A 17,487-nucleotide genomic window follows, 5' to 3' on the forward strand; every position below is an offset into this window, starting at 1 on the left:
GACAAAGCAAAAACAGGTTTTTAGAAATGTTTGCAAATGTATTAAATGTTAAAAACAGAAATACCTTATTTACAGTATTACAGTATTCAGACGCTTTGATATGAGACTTGAAATTGAGCTCAGGTTCATCCTGTTACCATTGATCATCCTTCAGATGTTTCTACAACTTGATTGGAGTCCACCTGTGGTAAATTCAATTGATTGGACATGATTTGGAAAGGTACACACCTGTCTATATGTCAGAGCAAAAACCAAGCCATGAGGTCGAAGGAATTGTCCGTACAGCTCCGAGACAGGATTGTGTGGAGGCACAGATCTGGGGAAGTGTACCAAAACATTTCTGCCGCATTGAAGGTCCCCAAGAACACAGTGGCCTCCATCATTCTTAAATGGAAGAAGTTTGGAACCACATAGACTCTTCCTAGTGTTGACCGCCCGGCCAAACCGAGCAATCGGGGGAGAAGGGCCTTAGTCAGGGAGGTGACCAAGAACCTGATGGTCACTCTGACAGAGCTCCAGAGTTCCTTTGTGGAGATGGGAGAACCTTCCAGAAGGACAACCATCTCTGCCGCTCTCCACCAATCAGGCCTTTATGGTAGAGTGGCCAGACGGAAGCCACTCCTCAGTAAAAGGCACATGACAGCCCGCTTGGAGTTTGCCAAAAGGCACCTAAAGGACTCTCAGACCATGAGAAACAAGATTCTCTGGTCTGATGAAACCAAGATTGAACCAAGAACCAAGAACTCTTTGACCTGACTGCCAAGCGTCACGTCTGGAGAAAACCAGGCACCGCTCATCACCTGGCTAATACCATCTCTACGGTGAAGAATGGTGGTGGCAGCTGTGGGGATGTTTTTCAGCGGCAGGGACTGGGAGACTAGTCAGGATCGAGGGAAAGATTAACGGAGCAAAGTACAGTGAGATCCTTGATGAAAACCTGCTCCAGAGGGCTCAGGACCGCAGACTGGGGCAAAGGTTCACCTTCCAACAGGACAATGACCCTAAGCACACTGTCAATACAACCCAGGTGTGGCTTTGGGACAAGTCTCTGAAAGTCCTTGAGTGGCCCAGCCAGAGCCCGGACATGAACCCGATCGAACCACTCTGGAGAGACCTGGAAATAGTTGTGCAGCGACGCTCCCCATCCAACCTGACAGAGCTTGAGAGGATCTGCAGAGAAGAATGGGAGAAACTCCCCAAATACAGGTGTGCCAAGCTTGTAGCGTCATACCCAAGAAGACTCAAGGCTGCAATCACTGCCAAAGGTGCTTCAACAAAGTACTGAGTAAAGGGTCTGAAACTTATGTAAATTTGATATTTCAGTTTTTTTTGGTTTTTTTGCAAACATTTCTAGAAACCTGTTTTTGCTTTGTCATTATGGGGTATTGTGTGTAGATTGATGAGGGAAAAAACAATTTCATCAATTTTAGAATAAGGCTGTAACGTAACAAAAAGTGAAGCGGTCTGAATAATAATTATTGTAGCGTCACCATCTTTATTGCAAAAATAAATGCAAATACACACAACTTTGAGCTACATATTCATGTAATGAACTGCCCATTGATCAGCACAGCAATTGATAAAACAGGACCATCTTTGCAAAACAAGTGTTTCTGAGCTTATATCAATATTACACAGGTAAGCTAATGGTTACAGAAATTAGGAATGGAGACAGGCTCTATAGAGCTCTATATATAGTATGAGTGTCTGTGTCTAACACACCTCCTACTGACCAAAAAAATATGTTATGAAATATATATTTTCTCAATGACATGTATTGCTAACATAAAGGTATTAAGGAAATACAGGCAGGCACCACATTACTACAAGACAAAACAGCTCACTCAATCAAGCATGCTGGTCTTGTAAGGATAAAAGCAAAGCTTGCTTTCATATAATAAAAAAAAGGTAGAAAAGGATTAGTGGAATGGGATTAGTGTGGTGTGTGAAGAATCCAATACTTGAACTTGTATGCGGTATAAATCACATTATTGTGGGAGCACCTCCTCTAAGAGTATGAATTAGAATGTTTGAGAAGGTTTGAATCCTGTTTGAATCCTGTAGACCAACATAGCTACTGTAGTAGGTCAAAGCTGTGTGCTGGAAAACCTTGGTAGAGCATGGGTGGAGTAGGCATTGTGGTGCTCATGTGAGTTTCCTTTCTTTTTCGGCTTCAAGTAAATGCCTACTTCTCACTTAAAATGTTTTTATATATATATATATATATATATATATATAATTGTTGAGATTAATTAGTTTGTCTGCGCTGTACATTACTTTGGAAACATTGTGTGCATCCCAAACTGAACCCTATTCCCATTGGCCCATAAGGCTCTGGTCAAAAGTAATGCGTTTTATAGGGTATAGGGTGCCATTTGGGACGCAGACCTTCTATACATCAGCCCACATTCTTAACATGTCATTCTATAGGTCTGCACAGCACAAAGACCATTAATTGCAGCAGATTAAATGGTATGGAACTATAGCTAAAGACAACCACTCTCTGGGTTATGTTCTTTGTAATTATAGAATTGCTCTGAATATTGCATGACGTGCATGGCTAGTATGTGAGGGGGAACTAGGGTGTGATGTCATTGGTTCTCTTCAAGCATGTGCAAGGCGTTGGTTCCTACAGGTAGAGTGACATAGCTCAGCGCAATGCACACACACACACACACACACACACACACACACACACAGGTGTGCGCGGACACACATGCACACACACACAAAACACACAAGACAACACATGCCAATAACACATCACTTCTGTCATCCATCCAGATCTGTCTATCATCTCTAGCTGAGAGTTGGGGTGGAGATGCCTCATGCATCCATCATACCCACAATGCCCTGGGTAGCAGACAGACACTGTCGTCCTCACTCCTCCAAGGTCCCCTTCAGACTGTTATCAGAAGACACATAATAGATGGACTCTTTTCTGTCTTTCTGTCTTTTCTTTACCAACCTCTTTGAGGATTGCAATATGCATCATATTTACCTCAGACACTGTGTCATTTCTTATGAATTATTTCATATTGCAGTGAATGCTCTACAGACACCTCTACAGACTGATGTGTTCAGCTTGTTGAATGGGAGCTGTTTCAGAGGTTAGCAGAATGAACAGAATACACCACCTATCATCGACCCACAGTAAAGCAGACACAGGAAGCGGACGGACGGACAGACCCCCATGCACGCACACACACACACAACACACACACACACAGACACAAAAAAAAAAAAACTTGGTTCAGAAAACTATATAAGTACGCTCGCAAATAACCTCGCGCTCAGTCCTACCTTTTAAAAGCCACTGTTTGACAGACCAATGTCTAGAATCTGGAATATGCATCGATTTCTCCCTTCTTTTATTTTCTATTTTGTACAGAAAAAGAGTGTGTTTGTGTGTTCCCTCCCTTATTCTCTTATTTTGTACAGAAACTGAGAGAGATTGAGTCCTCCAGCTCTTCAGCTCCAACCAATCAATGGTGTGAATAATTCCAGTCCCGCCGAGGGTAACTACACCTGTCTGAGTTCACCCCGTCTCTTAGGAGTCAAGGGTTACCAACATAGGGCAACAGTGAGGGTATAAATCTGACTCACGAAGAGGAGAGAGTCTGGGCGATATAGTAATATGGTAAATCTAACCATGGTGAACTTCACATTGACGTGGTGTTGTCGGTGTTGTTTACCTGGGCTAAATAGGGATGGATGCCTCCACAGGCATTGTAATCAAATTAAATGTAAGTGTCACGCCCTGACCTATAGAACTCTAGATAGTTTGGTCAGGGTGTGCATGTTTAGTTCTAGGTTGTTGTATATCTATGTTTAGATTCTAGTTGTTATACTTCTATGTTTGGCTGGGTATGATTCCCAATCAGAGGCAGCTGTCGCTCGTTGTCTCTGATTGGGGATCATACTTAAGTAGCCTGGTTGCAGTCCTTGTTTGTGGGATCTTGTTCCGTGTAGACTGGTTGTTGTATAGCCCATAGGACTTTCACGTCACGTCACGTCACGTCACGTCACGTCACGTTGTTTTGTTTTGTTGTTTTTGTATGTTTATTCTATATAATAAACATGTACGCTTTTCACGCTGCACTTTGGTCCGACCCGTCTCTCAACACTCGTGACAGTAAGCCCTAGTTATTATTCTCAAGACCAGTTGTGTTGGCTGATCATCCTCACAACCGGTGCGAGCCACCCTCAAAGGCTAATTTGCAAACTGAATTTTTCCTTATTATTCATAATGTGTTACTACTGTACACTCTATACTTTAAAATGAGTACTGGTTATATACAGTGCCTTCAGAAAGTATTCAATTTCCTTTACTTATTCCACACTTTGTTGTGTTACAACCTGAATTTAAAATTGATTAAATATATTTTTTTCTCTCACCCATTTACACACAATACCCCATAATGACAGAGTGAAAACATGTTTTTAGAATTTTTTGCTAAATCATCAAAAATGAAATACATAAATATCTAATGAACATAAGTATTCACACCCCTGAGTCAATACTTTGTAGAAGCACTTTTGGCAGCAATTACAGCTGTGAGTTTTCTGGGTAAGAGCTTTCCACACCTGGATTGTGTAATATTTGCTATTATTATTTTCAAAATTGTTCTAGTTGTCAAATTTGTTGTTTATCATTGCTAGACAACCATTTTCAGGTCTTGCCATAGATTTTCAAGCAGATTTCAGTCAAAACTGTAACTCGGCCACTCAGGAACATTCACTGTCTTCTTGGTAAGCAGCTCTAGTAGATTTCGCCTTGTGTTTTAGGTTATTGTCTTGCTGAAAGGTGAATTAATCTCCCAGTGTCTGGTGGAAAGAAGACTGAACCAGGTTTTCCTCTAGGATTTTGCCTTTGCTTAGCTCCATTCCGTTTCTTTTTATCGTGAAAAATTCCACAGTCCTTAACGATTACAAGCATACCCATAACATGATGCAGCCACCACTATGCTTGAATATATGGAGAGTGGTACTAGGTAATGTGTTGTATTGGATTTGCCCCAAACATAACACTTTGTATTCATGACAAAAAGTGAATTGCTTTGCCTTGTTGCAAACATGCATGCTTTGTAATATTTTTATTCTGTACAGGCTTCTTTCTTTTCACTCTGTCATTTAGGTTAGTATTGTGGAGTAACTACAATGTTGTTGATCCATCCTCAGTTTTCTCCTATCACAGCCATTAAACTCTGTAACTGTTTTAAAGTCACCATTTGCCTCATGGTGAAATCCCTGAGCGGTTTCCTTCCTCTCCGGTAACTGAGTTAGGAATGACGCTTGTATCTTTGTAGTGACTGGGTGTATTGATACACCATCCAAAGTGTAATGAATAACTTCACCATCCATTTTAAATTCAGGCTGTAAGACAACAAAATGTGGAAAAAGTCAAGGTGTGTGTGTGTGTGTGTGTGTGTGTGTGTGTGTGTGTGTGTGTGTGTGTGTGTGTGTGTGTGTGTGTGTGTGTGTGTGTGTGTGTGTGTGTGTGTGTGTGTGTGTGTGTGAGAGAGTGTGTGTGTGTGTGTGTGTGTGTGTGTGTGTGTGTGTGTGTGGACATGTTTAACTATACTTGTGGGGACCAGAAGTCCCCACAAGAATAGTAAACCAAGAGAAATTTGACCAACAGGGGACATTTTGTTGGTCCTCACAAGGTCAAATGGTATTTCTAGGGGGTTTAGGGTTAAGGTTCGAATTATTGTTAGGGTTAGAATTAGGTTTAGGGTTAGGTAAATGGCACAGAAAAAAACGTGTGTGCTTCCTTTCTAAGTAAATGGCATAGCATTATAATCAGTGGTCTGAACGACTGCTATCTCTCAGTGTGAGAAAAACGTGTGTGCTTTCTTTCTAAGTAAATGGCACAGCATTATAATCAGTGGTCAGTACACCAGATCTAAAGTTTTTGAAATAAAATCATGGTCCTGGCGTTAATAGCCCGAGGGTGATGGTGATTACAGTTTATTATAGATGCCATTTCTATACCTGCCCAGTGGGTGTCTGCCTAGCTGAGTGAAATAATGAATGCCACTTCCTATAAATCACACTGGCAGCCATCATGTATTTTAAGAGATTTAAGACTTTTAAAATGTACCTCTGATGTTCTTCTGCCTCCTCTCATGACTTCAGTCTCTACCCTTTTATTAAACTGATAATCTGGGGTTGGCACATCAATGTTTTTACTTTTACATTTTAATTTCATGGATCCTTGAATCTATAGCTCCGCCTATGAATTTGAGAGTGGTTACATTTATCCAGCCCCATCCATCAACTCTTAACCAAAACAAGTGGCGGGGTGTTCGCTTTATTGTTGCTTGAATCACAGATTGCCCCTTTAAAATCTCATGATTCATATTACCCAAATCCTTTGTTGCTTGCTTGACATTAGTACCTGGCCATCAATAAAGATATTCATACAACAGACAATAGCTTTGTCCTTTTAAACTATCAGATTCCAGTACATGGGCTTTTGTTATCTTTATAACAGAGGTAGACTGTGCTGAACAATGGGAATGGTAGTTACTCTTCATATGATGAATACCCTCGTCATAATGCATTATAAGTATGCCTTATGCCATGTATTATAAGTATGCCATATATTACGCCTTATTAGCGATGCATAATGCATTATAATGCACAACATAGGCTTTAATAACTGCTCATAACCCTGTAACTACATGCATAAAGCATCATGAGCAGGCTGTGTAATGCCAAATTAAGCATTATGAACAGGCTGTGTAAGGCCAAATGAAGCATTATGAAGTATTATAATGCCCTTTATTCTTGACATTTTATTTTCTCTTCCATTTGTATGCAGAAAGTGTACAGGGCTGAAATCAACTATGTATGTCCTCAAAAACGACATGTTCAGACTGGTTCCTACTGCTTTGAAATGAGCATTGTTTCTCAGATGTAATAAAACATTACATATTTCCCTCTCTCTATTTCTCTCAGTCAGAGTCAATTGCATATTGATGCGAGCTGGGGCATTGACTACCTTTACACTTAGAGCTTAGCATCAGTGGATTCTCAGACGTCTGTTCATGCCAAATTGTTTTGTCTGGAAACACAAGATGAATTGGGACAGCAGGCTCGCCTTTGGGGAGAACAATTTGTTTGCTTGTTAGCTTTAAGATCCTCTTTTATTTATTTAGATGCGCAAATCTGGCAGGGGCATGAACTTGAACACAAATGCCTCTGGGACAAGAGACAGAAGCCAAGTGAAACTCTTCAATTCTGTCCCAGTTAGTGGTGCCTTTAGAAGCACAGTGTACACACACGTGTACACTGTGCTCTGCGTCCGACACGGTTGAACCTGTGTGGCACATGATGAGGTAAATAGATTTTCTGCATGAGGAGTGTGTTGTATATTTAACCAGTCAAAAGGCCTATAATTGGCAGATTGAATAAACTCCAAGGCACTTAAGCGGTTATTCATTCAATCCTCTGATGTCTCTGTTTGCATCACAAATGGCACCCTATTCCCTACATAGTGTACTACTTTTGACCAGAGCCCTATGGAAGTAGTGCACTAGGGAAAAGGGTGCCATTTGGGATGCAAATCCGAGTGCTTAGGTGCCAGGCTAGCTCTTGCTGAAGCATGTAATAATTGTATGTTTTTTTCGCTGTCGTAATGTAATGTTTGTCTCATTTTCTCACAACAGATAGTTATTGTTATCATTCACTTTCAGAAGGAGGTATTTTTTTTATGCATAACAGCCATCACAACACATTAATATGCATTAATGAGATCCTTATGGACAGTATTGAATTATTTAGGTTAAATACAGAGTTTAGGTATAGTGCCTATCATAGCCCATCATCTAAAGACAGTTAATCACACACACACATAGACAGACAGACAGACAGACAGACAGACAGACAGACAGACAGACAGACAGACAGACAGACAGACAGACAGACAGACAGACAGACGCAGACTGGTCATCTGGCATTTTGGGCAAATGCCATGTGAGCTGGTCCATTTTAAGTCCAGTAGGCCTGTCTAACTAGTTTTCTTTTCTCACAAAATGATATTTATTTGGCTAGTAATGGGGGCCTCAATTTAAAAAAAAAATGGAATGGTGTATTAAAAATGCTTGGGCTGATTTCTGGTCCCAGTCCACCTCTGCAGACAGACACAGACAGACAAACAGACACAGACACACAACACACACACACACACACACACACACACACACACACACACACACACACACACACACAGACACACACAGAGGGGAGTGGGGGCATAGGCTTGCCATTCCCAAAAAAGGTGCTATCTAGAACCTTAAAGGGTTCTTTGGCTGTCCCCATAGGATAACCCTTTGAAAAACTGTTTTTCTTCCAGGTTGAACCCTTTTGGTTCCAGGTAGAACCCTTTTCTGTTCCATGTAGAACTCTTTCCACAGGGGGTTCTACATGGAACCCAAAAGGGTTCTAATTGGAACCAAAAAGGGTTCTAACTGGAACCAAAAAGGGTTATCCTATGGGGACAGCTGAAGAACCCTTTTGGAACCCTTTTTTCTAAGAATGTAGCTTCATGTCATGGAGTATGATAAAATCTCCAAAATAAGTTATGCGCAATTGCGCATCAAGTGTATCCACCAAGTTGGACCAGCATGTTCCAGTGGTGTCTAGGCCTGCAGTTTCTGTAGCCTAATGGAACAGATTTCCTATATTATTGGCCTCAGAGCATCAGTGTTGACTGTGGGCCCAGCTCCACGAGGGGAAAAAAGGGGGCTTAGCCCCCTCAGTTGAAACTTGTGCCCCCTCAGTTTTAGTTTTATGTCACTATATAAAAATAGCAAAAAAGTTTAAATGATTGAGTGACAGGTTGTCTTCGCTGCGCTGTGTCAGCACAATGGACAGAGTGTCGGGGGGCTATGGAAGGCCACTGGGGTGGTTAGGTATGACTCCTTTGGGTTTCCATAAAAAGTGGGAAAAAATGCTTCTCATCTGTGGTAGGCTACTGTAAGTGAATAACGTGATACGCCTCTGCCTGTAATATTTGATTTTGATTAATAAGGGCGGGGTCAAGTTTACCATTGAAGCTGCTTTACCAAAGACAGTACAGTATGAAGATAGTCTCAAACTGCTTCTCCAATAGAAATCCCCGATCAAACTTGTAGGCGATGTCATGGCGACGTTGGCTAGCTAAGCTCATGCGCAAAAAATCATAATCGGGTCTAACAGTTGTCTCGCGCCGAACTGCGCATGTGCATGCCATCAAAGGCACTCCTTCGATATAAATACATTTTTTTAAATGAAAAACCCTGTCAGTTTGTCACTTTCACGAAGTTGGAGTAATAACATGTTCAAATACTTAAGACATATAGGTTGTGCCTTTAGATTTCGAGAAACTTAACAAGTAATGAAGAATTGTTCAATTCTCTCATTGACTTCTCAAACCTCAAACCCCGGCCCAGTCTACTTAGTCTGCTTCACAAGCATTCCCAGAAGTCTTGCGATGTTGCATCTCCGGGTTTAGAAACTCTGTGGCTTCACTCAACTCTGCCTCACACCCCACCACTACAGAGTTTAGTTAGCTTCTTAGCTAGCTGTAAAAAGCGTTAGTGTTATTAGCCTTAACCTATTATTGGCCCCAGCACAAGGTGCACCTGTGTAATGATCATGCTCTTTAATCAGCTTTTTGATATGCTACACCTGTCAGGTGGATGGATTATCTTGACAAAGGAGAAATGCTCATTAACAGGTATATAAACAAATTTGTGCACAGAATTTGAGAGAAAAAAGCTTTTTGTACATATAGAACATTTCTGGGATATTTTATTTCAGCTCATGAAACATGGGACCAACACTTTACATGTTGCGTTTATATTTTGGTTCAGTGTAGATTGTGTCATGCCTTTATCTATCTTATATTTTGTTTACTAGGCCTACTTGGTACTGCTGTTTTGTTCTCTTTGCATTCATTCATTTGCATTAGCAGTTGTGTAAGCCAAACTGCTATTCAGTATTTTTGTTTGTATGCATGAATAACTAGGCTACTACTTTCAGCATTTAGTTTGCAATATTCTGGTAAGACAGCTGTGTATATGGCTGCATTCATATAGGCTGTTTGTAATAGGTGATTTACCCTATCTATCTTGTAGCCTATATTCATTACTAAAACGGCCTTGTTTTAGTGTGCTGGTCGCTGTCCATTGGACTGATACAGCGCAACCGAGAAAGGCGACAGATTTCGCACCAACCTGTCACGTCAAAAGCACTCAATCAATGGTCTTGGAGTCTCGAAATTTGAACTTTATGTTTATTGTGGTAAAGCGTGATATAAGAAGAATGTAATATAATTCAAATGCAAGAACCCCAAAAAATGGTGTTCCCTCACCGATTTCAACTTCCCCCTTTATCCTGGCACAGAGTCTGGTCGACTGCACAGTGGTACACAGCAGCATTGTATTTAAAAATAGAAGACGCCCTCTTCTTGCGCTGTGGAGAGTTGCAGCCAGGTTAACAGTAAATCGTTCCAACGCGCTTTCTGAAGCTCTCTCTCGTTTCATGTCACTATCGCAGTTTGCATGTAGACGCAGCCAAGCTCTTCGCTATGACGCCAGCGACGCTGGGCTCAGAAGGGTTTGATCATAATATTTAACACACCCACCCAGTAAGAGCACTAGACTAGTTCGACTGAGAAGTATAACAGCCACCGGACAAGTGGAAACGAAAATCTCTGCACCTGCCAAGCCGTGTAGCCTACTCTCTCTGCTGTTCCTTGAACGGAAAACGGTGACGGGAGATTAATATTTTTGACAGGATCTGGCCTAGGCTCACATCCAGGTATATTCAACTTGATAGTGCATCACCAGTTTTTTAAAATATCTTCGATTTTTTTGCGTTGCTTTTCTTTAACGCATTTATTTTTGCCTGTTGCTATTTCCTACAAGGACTGTGGCTAAATGTTTTGTCTGAAATTGAATAGAGACTGTCCCTCGGACTTTTAACAAAAATGACGATTGGACAGCATTGACACGTTTTTATGCTCAGCATTGCAGGTTCTGAGGATGGAACAGTGCTTTCGAGACGCAATCGTGCTAAAACACAACGTTTAAAATTCCCTAAACTATTCACTGCTATTACGATTAGATATCGTTTTGTGGTGTATTCAGAATAGCCACAGATCCATTCGATGTAAGGTGCCTGTTCTCCGCAATGAGTCGGCATGTCCATCTGGCTGAATATGAATAATTCAGTATTTTCTAAAAGACCAGCGCTCTGTGCGTAAACATGGAGTTTCTGATATAACACGGATTATGTTTGGAATGACCAGAAAAAAATCTAAAAATGATCTATATTGGGTTTTTGCTCCATATTTCACACTGACTATAATTTCAATCAATATCGGTGTTGTGTACTGCTTTTATGGTTTAGTGATATAACAACTACTTAGACGTGTATCCTGTACAAAATGATCAAGATGATACTGTTTCGTAAATTTCGAGTTTTGATACTCATGGTGTTTTTGGTGGCGTGCACCATGCACATTATGATAGACTTGCTCCCAAAACTAGAGAAGCGAGCGGCGGGATCGGAAACCGGTAACGGTGGCTGCCAGTGCGCGCACAACCCGAGCGAGGAGGCCGGGAGCTGGGGGAAGCAACGCGTTAGGTCGGTGGCGGAACCGGGCTGGCCTAACAAACACACGCTGAGAATCCTGCAAGATTTTAGCAACGAGCCGAGCTCAAACCTCACGTCCCATTCCCTGGAAAAAATCACTGCCGCTGGGGAGAGAGCGGAGTCTTTCAAACGAATGAAACAGTACGACGGGGCAGCGGATAACCAGAAGCTGCTCATCAGAGACGCCAGCGGCGGTAAAACCGTTGCTGCGCCCGGTGTCTACCGGCTGTCGGCTCTGTTCGAACATCCTTTATACAAGACGGACCTGCCGACCCTCACAGACGACGACACCTTGTTCAACGTCAATACTGACATCAGGTTCTATCCGAAAGCAGCGGGGAATCAAGAATGGTAAGGTGGGGATAAAAGGAAGCAGGCGTATCACCTTATAAGAAATAAAGGTGACAGGTGTATAGTGCCATAAATTGATTATTACACTCAAGCAACAGTTACTTACATTGACTTCCTCCCTGGCTTTCTCTGTTTGAATTAAATGAATACAAAAGTGATATGAATATAACTAATAGTCCACTTGTCCAGATACTTTAACTGAGCATCAGTCAGTGTACAATCTCTGCTCGCTATCCACTATATCCTGTAGCTTAAAGGCTACATGACTATATACATTACTTATTGCCCATATGCTATGCATTGCACCTGCTGCAAAGCAGTACTCCTGTATGCTAACCATTCTTTATCTATCTATCTATCTATCTATCTATCTATCTATCTATCTATCTATCTATCTATCTATCTATCTATCTATCTATCTATCTATCTATCTATCTATCTATCTATCTATCTATCTATCTATCTATCTATCTATCTATCTATCTATCTATCTATCTATCATTTCTCCTCACACTCTCCATTCTCTGGGGATATCATTAACTGGAAGACAATCCAATCAATCTATTCAACTCTTCCTCTCCACCTCTACCGTTGTGGAGTGAATGAACTATCCATCCATGCACACTCAAACGATGCCCTTTCTTTTTATCTGAACTGTGATGGTTTTCTGAGCACCCCCCTACCCCATGCACTTGTAGGCTACTTGCCTATCTTATTCTGCCGTGGTTTACTGTAATATCTTATGGTCTTCTAAGAACCTATCTTATTCTGCCGTGGTTCACTGTAATATCTTACGGTCTTCTGAGCATTGGGGGTAGGCATACTATTTTCACACTTATTTTGTTATTGCAATGTAATAACTTAATTAAGAATAGAGAGTTTGGCCACAGAAAACAAACACTGTTTAAAGTAGGCATACAGATGTTAGGTTATTTGATTTGATTGTAGCCTATGTATGACTTCAACAACGATGCTGTTTATGTTCAATCATGTGTAAACAACATATTGATTGAATTTCAATTTTACACCTTAATTAAATGTCAGCTTCCTTGAAATTGCATGTAGGACTCTACTTTGACTGCCGGTGTGATATTTGATTTATTTAGTGGCATTTGATTAGACTTGATAATCTGGATACCTGGGGCGGCAGGTAGCTTAGTGGGTAAGAGCGTTGTGTCAGTAACCGAAAGGTCGCTGGTTCTAATCCCTGGGCCGACTAGGTGAAAAATCTGTCGATGTGCCCTTAAGCAAGGCACTTAACCCTAATTGCTCCTGTAAGTCGCTCTGGATAAGAGCATCTGCTAAATGACTAAAATGTAATGTAAAATATAATCATAAAAATCTGAAATACATCCAAGCCCAAAGCGCCATGCTCTACCAACTGAGCTACAGGGGACAATACATTGACAGTGGAGCCCTTTCCTACAACTCATCCCTCACGTCTGTCCTCCGTACACCAGGCACAATGAAGCCAACGTGGAAGAGGAGGAGTACCCCCCTACAGGGGAGGTGACAGCTGAGTCCGACCCCAACTGGCTTCGCTTCCACATCGGTATCAACCGCTACGAACTCTACTCCAGACACAACCCTGTCCTGGACTCCCTGCTCAAGGATCTGGTCACCCAGAGGATCACCAGTGTGGGTGAGTCTGGGGGAAAACTAGAAATTCTAAGAATACTGTGCTGTGCATCTCTATGAGACTGTTGTGTGTATTGGATGGATGGATGGATAGATAGCGAGAGAGGGAGGGAGGGATGAACTATGATACACACATAGACACTTAAATAAAGGCATTATATAGAAAGCCATGTTCAATCAACTGCATCCTGTGCTTTTGTCCCAATCCTGAGTTTCAATTAAACCCCCTTTTATTTTTACCTGAGGCCCTTGTTACAGATAGCAAATACGTTCAGAGGAAGTGAAAAATAGATGAAAAGCCATTAATGCGTCTGTGTCAAACAGTTTGGCTATGGAAAATAATCTGTCAGACCTCAAAGCAATCATACAGAGTGCTTAGGTGACATTATGTGGTTGTCGCAGGCCAAATGGGTCCCCTCTGTGACTGCTACTGTTCCCACTGGAGAGCTACTGCTGCAATGAAGTACTGCCTCCCTCGCTCAAGAGCCTGAGGTCTGCCATGTCATAGACGTGTGTGTGTGTGTAAGGGGGGCGGTGTGGCTGTGTGGGTGTGTGTACGGGTGTGCTTGTGTGTGTGCGTGCGTGCGTGCGAGGGATACATATGTACATAGTCTCATGTCTATGCTGATGTTTGTGTGCATGCAAAGACTAGGGCTAAAATAAGAACCACTGCCCCACGCCATTGAAGTTCCCTCCAGCATTGATATTAGTTCCTCAATCACTCCCGGACAGCGTGTAATCACTCATGCTCCATGGCATCTCTTGTTCTAGGTGTGTCACCCACTGTTTCCTTTGCATTGCCCATCAATCAACTGCATCTGCACTCAGAGACGGCCATATAAAACGATGTGTGTGTGGGGGAAGGGATGGGGGGGTTGAGGAGGAGTGTGTGTGTGTGTGTGTTTGTGTGTGTGTGTGTGTGTGTGTGTGTGTGTGTGTGCGTGCATACTGTACCTCCACACAGACAGCAGCCTTCCCAATCAGTCCAGCCTGGATCAGTGAGAGAGAAAACACAGGGGGCAGATATTTAGGAACGTTTCCACTTCAGCATTTTTCCTGCTGATAATGTTTTGTTGAGCCTGTCTCTCTGTAAAGATATGGCCTTTTTCTCAGTGTGCAGAACATCTCATAACTCATACATCTACAGCAGCCCAGGTGTGTGTGTGTGCATGTGTGTGTATGTGTGTGTATGTGTGTGTGTGTGTGTGTGTGTGTGCGTGTACGTGTACGTGCGTACGCCTGTCTGTGTTTGAGAGAGAGGGAGTGAGAAAGAAAGAGAAAGAGAGAGAGAGAGAGAGAGAGAGAGAGAGAGAGAGAGAGAGAGAGAGAGAGAGAGAGAGCGAGAGCTACGCATTCATCATTATGATACAGAAGTGTTCCACCGAGTGGGAGCTTTTGTAAAAAAATACATTGTCATTCATGAATTCAGGGATGCTCAGATAGAGAGGGCACTATAGATGGCCATCATAACCAATGTGGAATGCATAGCAGTGCTTCTACTATAGGTTACCGTGACTCACACTGTAGGCTACTCTACGCTAACGCTGGCCTAGTTTCAATCCACTTGAACGATGAATCTCATTGGAATGTTTCATCAGGGATGACCTTTTTGAGTTTTGTTGATTAGATCAGCGCTTCCCAACTGGTGGATCGCATCCAGTTCCTTTTGGATCACGGGTCGCGGCTTATGATCAGTGTCCTAGATACAAACAATGGTTTTGTTTATGTCATGGGGGCGGTTCACAATACATTTTCGAAAACTATATATAGGCAGGTCACGGTGGCAAAGCGTTTAGGACAACTAAAGGATTAATGTTAGATTATCTGATAGTACTATCAACATGACCCAGCTACCGGAAAATCTAATACATCTTGCCCTATAACAACAGACAGAAATATACAAATTTCTGCTTTGATCGACATTAAAGGTATTATATAGTTATGTTATAATACCCTCAGTGGTTACTCAGTGACTACTCTTTCATTCTGTATCTCTGACTAGTCACCTCTCTCTCAGCTCTCTCTGCCCTGACACACTGAATAGGTGCTTGGTGTACTGTGCCTGTAGGTGTATTCTGTGTGCACTCAGGGGTCAGGATAGAGTCACTGAAATGAATAGAGTTTGTCCTCGGACAGCCTAATATGTGCCCTTAAAAATAGGTGGAGTGGAGAAATGGTAAGAGAGAGAGACCCAGCTGGTGGAGAGAGAGAGAGAGAGAGAGGGAGAGAGAGAGTGAGAGAGTGAGAGTGAGAGTGAGAGTGAGAAAGAAATAAAGAGAAAGAATGAGAGATTGAGAGAGAGAGAGAAAGAGAAAGAATGAGAGATTGAGAGAGAAAGACAGAGAAATAGAAAAAGTGAGTGTGAGAGCAAAGGAGAAAGAAAGAGTGAAAGAGGAGACTGCAGGGCTTGTTTACATTGTGGTTAGGCAGAGCTGCAGGGTTGTGTAATATGCTCAAGTTAATGCTCTGTAATAGATGGGAAAATCCCCTGAAAGCCTGTCCATTATGACAGAAACACAAACCATTTAGACAGCCCTCTCAGGCCTTTTGTTAGACAGATAATCAGCGTGTCTGATTTAGCCTGGCCCACTCCATCCGTGTGAAACGGAGCAACGGACAGATCTAAAGGGAAAGATGGGCGTAGGTAATAGTCCTGTTCTTTTACACGGGCAGAGAGTGAGTTTAGTGTTGGAGTTCAAAGACTTCTAGCCTCCTGGGTAGTCTGGAGTCTTCCAGTTACTGTACAGCCTAACCAGGTCCAACTCTAACAGGGTTATTGAGTCTTTTCTTTACAATAAAGGAGGAGATCCATACATGGATTGAGCTAAAGTGTAGTAGCTCATGTTTCCTGCATAATACAGTGTCTTTGTACATCACTGGAATATGATCACAGAAAAGAACTGAAGGCAATTGTTTGGTAAGACCTCCTATGAATACACATATAACTGTAAGTGCATTTACAACACTTCAAAATGCTTATAATGCATTATGAAGAGGGTTTTCATAGAAAGTGTTACCAATCGTTTGTTTTATTAGGTATGCCTATGTTATGGTAACACACACACACACACACACACACGGAAAAACAAAGCCCTTGGATTGTGTTCTCTGTCACACTTCCCACCTAATCAGCCCAAGTCCCACCTGCAGGTGCTTGTAGAACACCCCCTCCCCAACACACACACACACACACACACACACACACACACACAAACATACACACACACACACACACACACACACACACACACACTTATCTATGTTACTACCTGCTACAATCTCATTATGTTGATGCACAATGACTAGCAAAATGTGTAGCAGATGTTTGCTCCTGTATGTGAACACTCTTAGAAAAAATGATTCCAAAAGGGTTCTTTGGCTGTCCCCATAGGAGAACGCTTTTTGGTTACAGGTAGAACCCTTTTGGGTTCCATGGAGAACAGTCTGTGGAAAGGGTTCTACATGGAACCCAAAAGGGTTCTACATGGAACAAAAAGGGTTCTACCTGGAAACAAAAAGGGTTTTTCAAAGAGTTATCCTATGTGGAAAGCCGAAGAACCATTTTAGGTTCTAGATAACACCTTTTAGGTTCTAAATAACTCTTTTTTTGAGTGTACTGTAGCGGGGGGGTGGCAGAGAAAGACAAGCAACAGCAGCGACAGCAGCGAACAGCCTGCTCTGCCCCTATCGAGCCTGCTGCTGCGCTACACTGCTGCTACGCTGCACTGTCTACAGTGTGCAACTTCATCAACAAGCTGTCAAACTATTGTAAATAAGTGACAAGCTACATGCTGTTTATCAGTGCAGTTCCCAACATCCTTAGCTAGCTAGCTAACATTAAATCCCTGTGTT

General features: G+C 42.1%; 1 protein-coding gene across 1 annotated transcript in view; it reads left to right on the forward strand.

The window, feature by feature from the left end:
• The first annotated feature begins 10,568 nt into the window (after window positions 1–10,568).
• The window catches only part of LOC121568812 (extracellular serine/threonine protein kinase FAM20C-like), a 92,794-nt gene continuing 85,875 nt past the window's right edge, over window positions 10,569–17,487 (forward strand). The window contains exons 1-2 of the mRNA XM_041879248.1: window positions 10,569–11,997; window positions 13,458–13,639. Of these exons, the coding sequence (XP_041735182.1) occupies window positions 11,438–11,997; window positions 13,458–13,639 (742 nt within the window). The 5' untranslated portion in view covers window positions 10,569–11,437. The remainder of the gene's footprint in view (window positions 11,998–13,457; window positions 13,640–17,487) is intronic.

This window comes from Coregonus clupeaformis, chromosome 7, assembly GCF_020615455.1.
Source record: "Coregonus clupeaformis isolate EN_2021a chromosome 7, ASM2061545v1, whole genome shotgun sequence".
Lineage (NCBI taxonomy): Eukaryota > Metazoa > Chordata > Actinopteri > Salmoniformes > Salmonidae > Coregonus > Coregonus clupeaformis.